Source organism: Coregonus clupeaformis, chromosome 29 (genome assembly GCF_020615455.1).
Source record: "Coregonus clupeaformis isolate EN_2021a chromosome 29, ASM2061545v1, whole genome shotgun sequence".
Classification (NCBI taxonomy): domain Eukaryota; kingdom Metazoa; phylum Chordata; class Actinopteri; order Salmoniformes; family Salmonidae; genus Coregonus; species Coregonus clupeaformis.
The window spans coordinates 5,141,317-5,153,540 of NC_059220.1; the positions used below are offsets into that span (position 1 = coordinate 5,141,317).

The window sequence follows — 12,224 nt, forward strand, 5'->3', positions numbered from 1 at the left end:
TCATACAGATTCTGTTGTATGGTGTTAAATGCTCTTTGGGCATTTATCATACAGATTCTGTTGTATGGTGTTAAATGCTCTTTGGGCATTTTCAAAAGCTAAAGATAAGCTACTACCACTTGAATAAAGAACAGGATCATCTGCATGAAAATGAACATCCGCTGTTTCGATATGATCCCCAATGTTGTTAATATACAACAACATCGTGCCCAAAATAGAAGCTTGCGGAACACCTGAGCACAGCTGTATGGACTCAGAATTACAACCATCCGCCATTACACATTGTTACGATTTGATAGGTAATTTATAAATCAATCTAGATATGACCAGTAATTCCACAACATTTTAACCTTTGAACCAACACACCGTCGTCCGGGTTAGGTGAGGGTTTACTTGGCTCATCGCGCTCTCGCTCTAGCGACTCATCGCGCTCTAGCGACTGTGGCAGGCCGGACGCCTGCAGGCTGACTTGTTGAACAGTGTTTCCTCTGACACATTGGTGCAGCTGGCTTCCGGGTTAAGCAAGCGTCTGTTAAGAAGCGCAGCTTGGCAGGTCATGTTTTGGAGGACACATGACTCGACCTTCGCCTCTCCCGAGCCCGTTGGGGCCCCGCTAACCTAAATATAATACAGAAATAACAGATTGAAGTGAACTGAAATAAACCTGTATTACAAACAAAAATTTGCCAACTCCTTTCAGTTTAGAGGCTACCTCCCCCTCTCCCCTATGGAAACACTGGAGACAAGTTTATAATTTCCCTGGAGAAAGGTAGCCAGGTATGATATGTATTTCCGATGCTCTCATAGAGAAGTGGGAGGTAAAGCCATCTGTCTGTGAGGCAGAGAGTAGACCCTTGACTGAAGTGTACCGTTACACAGTGACAATAACCAGGGGTGCTGGTTTTAGCGTAAAGGCCTGACTGAACCCATCTCAACTATTATACGCATCTCTCAGAGCTGTGAGGGAGACCAGACTGGGATAACACAGGGAGGATGAGAGCGAGGGAAGGACTCTACCTTGGGGGATCTGTCTGTCTGATCTGACTGGGATAACACAGGGAGGATGAGAGCGAGGGAAGGACTCTACCTTGGGGGATCTGTCTGTCTGATCTTAATCTCGGTTTACCCATAACTAAAATCTTGCGTAATAAATGTTTTTAAAAATGGAGAGTTCCGGTTTGCTAAGTCTCCACGCTCACAAAAGGAAACTCTCAGGGACTTTTTCCCCATCCCTTGCAAACACAGCTGATTAAACTAATTGCATTATAATTATTGGAGTCAGGTGTCTTAGCTGGGGGCAAAAGTGTGACACCAATCAGGCCCCCGAAGACTGGGGTTGCCCATCCCTGGTTTAGACGATGCTTCGGTGTTCGCAAATGTTTTACTTGTTTGACTCAAATCTTAGAACTAGGAGAACTCTGAGCCATTCACAATACTTAATGGTAGACTAGATTCATTATCAAAGAAACATCCTATCTGAAATGCAGCTTGACATGTGTGTGACCTCTCTGCATATATATCCTCTCTAAGCAGCAACTCTTAAGTGAAAACACGTTTTTCTGTTCATCGCCATCACACAGTAATGTGATGACACTTTATGATACTTACCGTGGTTGTTCTTCTCTCTTCTCCCTCTCTTCTTCTCTCTCTCCCCCTCCGCTCTTTCCTCTCCCCCTCTCTCGCCTTCTCTCTCTCTCTCCTTCTCCCTCTATTCTCAGTTTTTACAGTAGCAGCCAGTTTTCTCATTGTTTGGAGGCCGACGCCCATCTCACGACCCAGAAACCATGGCAGATGAAGCGGACATGCGCAATGAGCTGGAAAACCTGCAGACGAAGGCGGACCAGATAGCTGATGAGGTAAAACACACACCTAGACACCTCACACACACCTCACACACACCTCACACACATCTCACACACACCTCACACACACCTAGACACCTCACACACACCTAGACACCTCACACACACCTCACACACACCTCACACACACCTAGACACCTCACACACACCCAGACACCTCACACACACACCTCACACCTGACTGACCACTCACAGTAGACCTTCATCGTTTCATTCACACAAATGAGATCCACATCAGGGCTCATATTTGAAAAGAGTCTCGGAGTAGGAGTGCGCTGATCTAGGATCAATTTAGCCTTTTAGATCACAATGAATATGGTTAAACGGACAGGGGGATAAGCACTTCTACTCTGAGATGTTTTTTGAATAAGGGCCTTTAGGTCCACACTGTAGACAGAGGCAAACAATGAAGCATCTTTATTGCATATCAGAGCTCTATCAACTAGTCATCTGTGTTGCATATCAGAGCTCTATCAACTAGTCATCTGTGTTGCATATCAGAGCTCTAGCAACTTTGTCCGTCCCACATTAGCTACACTGTAATACAAACTGTACTTAAGGGGAGAGAGACTATATGGGGCTGTGCAAGTCATGAATTAGAAATATATTTTGAGTGATGTTTGGCTGTATTACTCTGAGCTAAGCCGAGTCAACCAAACCCTGCCTGAAGCATACTGTTTACACATGACAATGAGCTTTGGCCAAAGAAAATAGTTTCTATTTAGCTAGCTACACATACCCTATTAGCCATTAGGTTACATGGGTAGAAAGAGATCAAATGTGTGTATGAAAATCAGGTTAGCATTTATTGGGATGACTCATGTAGCCTGCTAGAGACAGGTCTTCAGAGTGGTCACTACCTGGCACAGCCACAAAGTTATAAAACCTAACCCTAACCACACTGCTCACCCTAATGCCTTACCCTAATTCTAAATTAAGCAAATATTTTGTTTTCATGAATTTGTACGACATAGACAATTTTGACTTTGCAGCCGGCCCATATGGCAGAAACCACTCAGTTCTGCCTCCAGGACAAGACTCGTGAAAATAAACGTCAATCTGCTACGTGACAGGACCTTTGTTGACTCTTTGAGGTAGTGTCAGACCTAGGACTGTCTGCCAGGGGTAATTAATAACAGACACCCAGCCATGGGCCCATTAATCAGCCAAATCCCACTTTGTGTCAAGATCACTTGAGTATTTGGCTCGGTTAGTGGACAAAATCCTGGCACGGCACAGGAAGTAGTTTTTTTTCTAAAAATGGCCAACAGTCTGGTCTGGGTTGTTCATCAAAGGGATGACAACATCTGATATAATCACACGTCGACGAAGATAAATCTACCTGCGTCTTTGGGAAAAGTGTGATATGATGCATTATTATGATTACCCCCGTCTGTCGCCCGCAGGGTGAACGTGTGGCATCTGAGGTCGGTAACAGAATTGCATTGTCTAATATCTCACCCTTACTTCACCACTGTCGCATGGTAGCCTACTGTCCTTGGGTTCATTTGATCACAGATTGACCATGCGTTATATAATCTCACATGAATATTCCCCTGGCTCAGTTGTCTTGCTGTCCACGTCACTGTTATCCTCTCACTGTTCTCCTGTCTCTGTCGTCAAGCCATACATGTCAACTGCCGTTAGTCAGCCGTAAACTAGATTTTGTCATAAACTAAGTGTCATGGTTATGCGTTACATGTCCTACTGTGTCTATGTCCCCGTGGTTTTGCTGTGGGTGAGATTTTAGACAGTGTTAACTATACATCTCTCTAGTCTGTCCTTTTCTGAGTGGGGCACAGTCTTAATTCAGATGGCCAGAATAACACACTAACTCAAATGGACCTATTAAACATTCAGGAAGAGATCATGTAATCCAGCCAGAGAGCGAGAGAGCGAGAGAGCGAGAGAGAGAGAGAGAGAGAGAGAGAGAGAGAGAGAGAGAGAGAGAGAGAGAGAGCGAGAGAGAGAGAGAGAGGGAGGGAGGGGGGAGGGAGGGAGGTAGAGATGGAGGGAGATAAACACATTTAGAGGGAAATATCTGGATGGAAAGGGGGATAGTTGGAAAGGGAGGGAAAGAGTGAGGAGAACAGGTCAAAAATCCAGTGGGAATGTGAATACTTGGTAATAAGTTAATAAAATGATATGTTAATGACATAGCTCACTGTGTCAATGTTAATATGTTAATGATATAGCTCACTGTGTGTCAATGATAATGATATGGTATACTGTATCATATATGCCAATATGCGGCTGCATAATGTATATATTCTTCATCCTGGGATGGAGTACATTCAATTCAATCCTAACCCGGTCAATTTTTTTCAGTTTATGAATGGATTCACTGAGTGAAAACGGAGTTAGAATTGAGTTGAAATGGAGTTCCAATAGAATATAGTTGACACCAGCACTGGTTCCAGGCCTTGTATGTCCCACAGGTGTATTCACCACCAGGTGTATCCCCCACCAGGTGTATTCACCACCAGGTGTATGCCCCACCAGGTGTATTCACCACCAGGTGTATGCCCCACAGGTGTATGCACCACCAGGTGTATTCACCACCAGGTGTATGCCCCACAGGTGTATGCACCACCAGGTGTATTCCCCACCAGGTGTATGCCCCACCAGGTGTATTCCCCACCAGGTGTATGCCCCACAGGTGTATGCACCACCAGGTGTATCCCCCACCATATGTATTCACCACCAGGTGTATCCCCCACCAGGTGTATGCCCCACAGGTGTATGCACCACCAGGTGTATCCCCCACCATATGTATTCACCACCAGGTGTATCCCCCACCAGGTGTATGCCCCACAGGTGTATGCCCCACAGGTGTATGCACCACCAGGTGTATTCCCCACCAGGTGTATGCCCCACCAGGTGTATTCCCCACCAGGTGTATGCCCCACAGGTGTATGCACCACCAGGTGTATCCCCCACCATATGTATTCACCACCAGGTGTATCCCCCACCAGGTGTATTCACCACCAGGTGTATCCCCCACCAGGTGTATTCCCCACCAGAGGTATGCCCCACAGGTGTATTCCCCACCAGGTGTATTCACCACCAGGTGTATTCCCCACCAGGTGTATTCCCCACCAGGTGTATGCCCCACAGGTGTATGCACCACCAGGTGTATTCCCCACCAGGTGTATGCCCCACCAGGTGTATTCCCCACCAGGTGTATGCCCCACCAGGTGTATTCCCCACCAGGTGTATGCCCCACAGGTGTATGCACCACCAGGTGTATCCCCCACCATATGTATCCCCCACCATATGTATTCACCACCATATGTATTCACCACCAGATGTATTCACCACCAGATGTGTGGTACAGTACATTAGTAGAGAAGAGATCCATCTGACAACTCTCTAATATTGGTATTTTCTCTCCACAGTCGCTGGAGAGCACTCGGCGCATGCTGGCCATGGTGGAGGAGGTAAGGGTCCTGTCAACATTACACACACGTACGCACACACGCATGTGCGCACACACACACACACACACAGTTCTCTTATTCTAATAGAGAGACAAATTACACTTCCTAATTTCCTAATGGAATATAAGCAGCTGTACTTCCTTTGTGGTGAAGTTGAAAGTTTGGTCCAGTTTTATATCATTTGTTGTAGAAAAAAGCCCATCTCCTTACGTTTTAGAGCTTGACTCCTCCCAGTCGAGGAACTAGCCTCACTTCTACAGCACTCCTACTTTCCGGAAGACAATGGCTGAATACAGCTTTAAATGTACTGTCAATCTGTGACTTGTGTCTGTTTCCAGAGTGCTTTCAATCAATCAATCAATCAAATGTATTTATAAAGCACTTTTTTTACATCAGCAAATGTCACAAAGTGCTATACAGAAACCCAGCCTAAAACCCCAAACAGCAAGCGATGCAGATGTAGAAGCACGGTGGCTAGGAAAAACTCCCTAGAAAGGCAGAAACCTAGGAAGAAACCTAGAGAGGAACCAGGCTCTGCGGGGTGGCCAGTCCCCTTCTGGCTGTGCCGGGTGGAGATTATAACAGTACATGGCCATTAAGGCCAGATTTTTCTCCAAGATGCTCAAACGTTCATAGATGACCAGCAGGGTCAAATAATAATCGCAGTGGTTGTAGAGGTTGCAACAGGTCAGTACATCAGGAGTAAATGTCACTTGGCTTTTCATAGCCGAGCATTCAGAGGTTGAAATAGCAGTTGCGGTAGAGAGAGTTGAAAACAGCAGGTCTGGGACAAGGCAGCACGTCCGGTGAACAGGTCAGGGTTCCCTAGCCGCAGGCAGAACAGTTGAAACTGGAGCAGCATCACAACTGGGGACAGCCAGGAGTCATCAGGCCAGGTAGTCCTGAGGCATGGTCCTAGGGCTCTGGTCCTCTGGGAGGGGAGGGAGAGAGAGAGAAGTTTGAGGGAGCATACTTAAATTCACACAGGACACCAGATAAGACAGGAGAATTACACCAGATATAACAGACTGACCCTAGCCCCCGGCGGATAGACTATTGCAGCATAGATACTGGAGGCTGAGACGGACGGACGGACGGACGGACGGACGGGGGTACACCCAGACAGGGCCAACCAGGCAGGATATAACCCCACATATCTTCTAGGATATAGTATGTTGCTCTTCACCAATCCCATTTGTGTCTGTAGGCTAACGCTAGTATGTTATTATTTACCTAGGCTCACGCCGCTCCTAGAATAATACATTCTTTATTTCACTAATGTTGTTCGTTCACATGTAGAACATTGACCGTCAAACATCACTTTTATAGCTATAACTCTCCCTCCCCCCTCCCCCCTCCTCCCCCCCCCCCCATACTATATCCTAGAAGATATGTGGGGTTATATCCTGCCTGGATGCACCCCACACACCATACCATAAACTTTGCATCCCTCATTTACTCAATAGTTTCCTTTATTTTGGCAGTTACCTGTTGCCTACAGTCGGGAAGGCAGCAATTTGGTCAGAATGCGGGACAAATATACAGCTTGTTGAGTTGTGGCGTTAGACATATGTTATCCATAGAATGGTTTTGGAACCTGTTACCCTGGCAATTTGAGTGTTAAATGTTAAACTCATGGGTACACTAGCAATGGCTGCCAGTCCTGACTTGAATGGGAACTGCCATCTATGGATTATATTTCTATGGTTGGTTGCAGCTGTCTGTTGTTTTGCCTCTTGCAAATTTCTAAATACAATCACGGGAAAAACGTACAGTTTGGAAAGCAAATGACTACCTCTGAAAAGAACCAATACAAAGATTTTTTTTCTCAACAACTGCCAATTTTTTGCGAACAGCAGCACTGTTTTTCAAAGTAGCTCATTTTGAAATAGGCTATTGCCAAGGGGAGTTTTATTAGGATCCCCAGTTAGCTGCTGCCAAACAGGACTCCAAACAGGAAACAAAACACAACAAATAGAATACATACAATACATAATAAACATAATACAATACATAATACAATACAAAATACAAAATACAATACATAATACAATACATAACACAATACAAAATGCAATACATAATACAATGCATAACACAATGCATAACACAATATAAAATACAATGCATAACACAATACATAACACAATGCATAATACATTAGAAAACACAATACAATACATAATACAATACATAATACAATACAAAATACAATACATAATACAATGCATAATACAATACAAAATACAATACATAACACAATACATAATACAAAACATAATACAATACATAACACAATACATAATACAATACAATATAATACAGAATACAATACATAATAAAATACATAATACAATACAACATACAATACATAACACAATACATAATACAATACAACATACAATACATAACACAATACATAATACAATACATAATACAACACATAACACAATACATAATACAATACACGATACAATACAATACAAAATACAATACATAACACAATACATAATACAATACATAGCACAATACAAATCAAAATAGAATACATAACACAATATATAACACGATATATAACACAATACAAAATACAATACATACACAATACAATACATAATACAATACAAAATACAATACATAATATAATACATAACACAATACATAATACAATACATAATACAATGCAAAATACAATGCAAAATACAATACAAAATACAATACATAACACAATGCATAACACAATGCATAACACAATATAAAATACAATGCATAACACAATACATAACACAATGCATAATACAATAGAAAACACAATATAATACATAATACAATACAAAATACAATACATAATACAATGCATAATACAATACAAAATACAATACATAACACAATACATAATACAATACATAATACAATACAATATAATACAGAATACAATACATAATAAAATACATAATACAATACAACATACAATACATAACACAATACATAATACAATACAACATACAATACATAACACAATACATAATACAACACATAACACAATACATAATACAATACACGATACAATACAATACAAAATACAATACATAACACAATACATAATACAATACATAGCACAATACAAATCAAAATAGAATACATAACACAATATATAACACAATACAAAATACAATACATACACAATACAATACATAATACAATACAAAATACAATACGTAACTAAATAAATAATACAATACAAAATACAATACACAATACAATACAAAATACAATACATAATATAATACATAACACAATACATAATACAATACATAATACAATGCAAAATACAATGCAAAATACAATACAAAATACAATGCATAATACAATGCAAAATACAATACAAAATACATACATAGTAACACATCCCCCATTTGCATTCCTATCTTTCCTGTACATGCTATAACCATGCATAGCTACTACTGCATCATCAAAGGAATTATCTAATGTGTTTCAGAGATGGCCATAATATGAATGTTTTCTGATGTTAGTAAGTTGTCAATTTCATTAACCTTGTTTCTCAGGCTACATACAGTGAGGGAAAAAAGTATTTGATGCCCTGCTGATTTTGTACGTTTGCCCACTGACAAAGAAATGATCAGTATATAATTTGAATGGTAGGTTTATTTGAACAGTGAGAGACAGAATAACAACAACAAAAATCCAGAAAAACGCATGTCAAAAATGTTATAAATTGATTTGCATTTTAATGAGGGAAATAAGTATTTGACCCCCTCTCAATCAGAAAGATTTCTGGCTCCCAGGTGTCTTTTATACAGGTAACGAGCTGAGATTAGGAGCACACTCTTAAAGGGAGTGCTCCTAATCTCAGCTTGTTACCTGTATAAAAGACACCTGTCCACAGAAGCAATCAATCAATCAGATTCCAAACTCTCCACCATGGCCAAGACCAAAGAGCTCTCCAAGGATGTCAGGGACAAGATTGTAGACCTACACAAGGCTGGAATGGGCTACAAGACCATCGCCAAGCAGCTTGGTGAGAAGGTGACAACAGTTGGTGCGATTATTCGCAAATGGAAGAAACACAAAATAACTGTCAATCTCCCTCGGCCTGGGGCTCCATGCAAGATCTCACCTTGTGGAGTTGCAATGATCATGAGAAGGGTGAGGAATCAGCCCATAACTACACGGGAGGATCTTGTCAATGATCTCAAGGCAGCTGGGACCATAGTCACCAAGAAAACAATTGGTAACACATTACGCCGTGAAGGACTGAAATCCTGCAGCGCCCGCAAGGTCCCCCTGCTCAAGAAAGCACATATACAGGGCCGTCTGAAGTTTGCCAATGAACATCTGAATGATTCAGAGGAGAACTGGGTGAAAGTGTTGTGGTCAGATGAGACCAAAAAGGAGCTCTTTGGCATCAACTCAACTCGCCGTGTTTGGAGGTGGATGAATGCTGCCTATGACCCCAAGAACACCATCCCCACCGTCAAACATGGAGGTGGAAACATTATGCTTTGGGGGTGTTTTTCTGCTAAGGGGACAGGACAACTTCACTGCATCAAAGGGACGATGGACAGGGCCATGTACCGTCAACTCGTGGGTGAGAACCTCCTTCCCTCAGCCAGGGCATTGAAAATGGGTTGTGGATGGGTATTCCAGCATGACAATGACCCAAAACACATGACCAAGGCAATAAAGGAGTGGCTCAAGAAGAAGCACATTAAGGTCCTGGAGTGGCCTAGCCAGTCTCCAGACCTTAATCCCATAGAAAATCTGTGGAGGGAGCTGAAGGTTTGAGTTGCCAAACGTCAGCCTCGAAACCTTAATGACTTGGAGAAGATCTGCAAAGAGGAGTGGGACAAAATCCCTCCTGAGATGTGTGCAAACCTGGTGGCCAAGTACAAGAAACCTCTGACCTCTGTGATTGCCAAAAAGGGTTTTGCCACCAAGTACTGTCATGTTTTGCAGAGGGGTCAAATACTTATTTCCCTCATTAAAATGCAAATCAATTTCTAACATTTTTGACATGTGTTTTTCTGGATTTTTTTGTTGTTATTCTGTCTCTCACTGTTCAAATAAACCTACCATTAAAATTATAGACTGATCATGTCTTTGTCAGTGGACAAATGTACAAAATCAGCAGGGGATCAAATACTTTTTTCCCTCACTGTATGTTAATAAGAGCTATTTTTAGTCATTTTCTGGTTTGCTTGTTTGTTGTTTGTTCTATTCTGAGAGGCTGATCCGAGGTAGACATGTCAGATATGTTTACATTTGAGCCAATGTTACTGAGTTGGCTGCCCACAGTGGGTTTCTTCCTAAGGCAGACAGTTTCAGTGCAAACAGTGGAATTCAATTCTATAGGCATATGATTATTGCTAACAATACCCTCAGAGCTAACAGTTAAAGGAACATAGATTAGGTTACTGTCAGATCTATAAACATAATATCCATTCTTCAGAGTCTGGCACAGACTTTTTAAACCATATCTCAGTAATTATCAAAATGTCCGCGTTGGTTTGAGAAGCAGAATTACAATAAGATCCATTTTCGAAATGAAATTTCTGACATTTACATGAGTTACTCTCTACTTCAGCACTAGTACCACACACTGCGTCACCACGGAACACCTCATGAATAAACTGTACATTGACTCTATCTATAACACATGTCCCATACGAGATCCTCCCAAACGACCCCCTATTCTCTTTAGCAGGGATCATCAACTAGATTCAGCCGAGGGCCGATTTTGTCTTGAGCGGATGGTCAGGGGGCCGGGAACATAATTACAAATAATTTGTAGACTGCAAATTGACCGCAAGAAGCCCAAACGGATATAATATTTGACTAAAACATAATCATTTCAAACCTTGCTTACATTTGAATACGATCAGATATACACTGCGTGCGCAAAACATTAAGAACACCTTCCTAAGATTGAGTTGCCTCAATTCGTTGGGGCATGGACTCTACAAGGTGTCGAAAGTGTTCCACAGGGATGCTGGCCCATGTTGACTCCAGTGCTTCCCACAGTTGTGTTAAGTTGGCTGGATGTCCCTTGTGGTGAAGGACCATTTATGATACACACGGGAAACTGTTGAGCATGAAAAACCCAGCAGCGTTGCAGTTCTTGACACAAATCGGTGCCATGATATTTTGCATTCAAGCCTCAGTTTTGGATTGATTCATTTTTTTCGACATTGTGTGGCCTCCATCTCTTCCAATATTCTTATTTTGACTCCTAAGCACCTGGAACAGACACTATTCAGTAGTAACAACCTTAAAAGAGCGCAGACTGCCTCTTATCACCCCTCTGAATGGCACACATAAACAATCCATGTCTCAATTGTCTCAAGGCTTAAAAATCCTTCTTTAACCTCTCTCCTGCCCTTGATCTACACTGATTGAAGTGGATTTAACAAGCGACATCAATAAGAGATCATAGCTTTCAGCTGGATTCACCTGGTCAGTCTATGTCATGGTAGAGCAGGTGTTCTAAATGTTTGTACACTCACTGTATATCTCTATTATGCGTGGGAATACTTTGTAACAGATTTCCAAAATTAAAATCAATTTTAGCTGATTTGCTGGTGGTTTTACTGTATGACCAACAATAATTTATAAAAAAAAAACTCTTAGGGGGCCAACAAAATGACCTGCGGGCTGCCAGTTGGGGAACCCTGCCCTAAATAGTGCACTATATAGGGAATAGGGTGCCATTTGGGAACGATCCACGATGTCGTGTTTGGATCAATACGTGTTGAGGAAGTGATCTTATTTACTGTCAGTATTCCGTCATTTCTCTACTGCTGTGTTCTGTTCACACTGAGCTGCTTGATCTCACTGCTGACCTCTCTTCTCTTCTTCTCTTCTTCTCTTCTCCTCCCACTCTTTTCTTCCCTGTCTCTCTGAC

General features: G+C 41.9%; 1 protein-coding gene across 3 annotated transcripts in view; it reads left to right on the plus strand.

Annotated features, from left to right (window-relative positions):
* LOC121544609 (synaptosomal-associated protein 25-B-like) overlaps window positions 1-12,224 on the plus strand; it is a 71,013-nt gene that overhangs the window by 44,795 nt on the left and 13,994 nt on the right. For 2 of the 3 annotated variants that reach the window (XM_041854587.2, XM_041854586.2), the window contains exons 2-4: window positions 1,719-1,856; window positions 3,269-3,289; window positions 5,261-5,302. In XM_041854587.2, the coding sequence (XP_041710521.1) occupies window positions 1,785-1,856; window positions 3,269-3,289; window positions 5,261-5,302 (135 nt within the window). In that variant the 5' untranslated portion in view covers window positions 1,719-1,784. The remainder of the gene's footprint in view (window positions 1-1,718; window positions 1,857-3,268; window positions 3,290-5,260; window positions 5,303-12,224) is intronic. The other variant, XM_041854588.2, reaches the window with a different exon arrangement.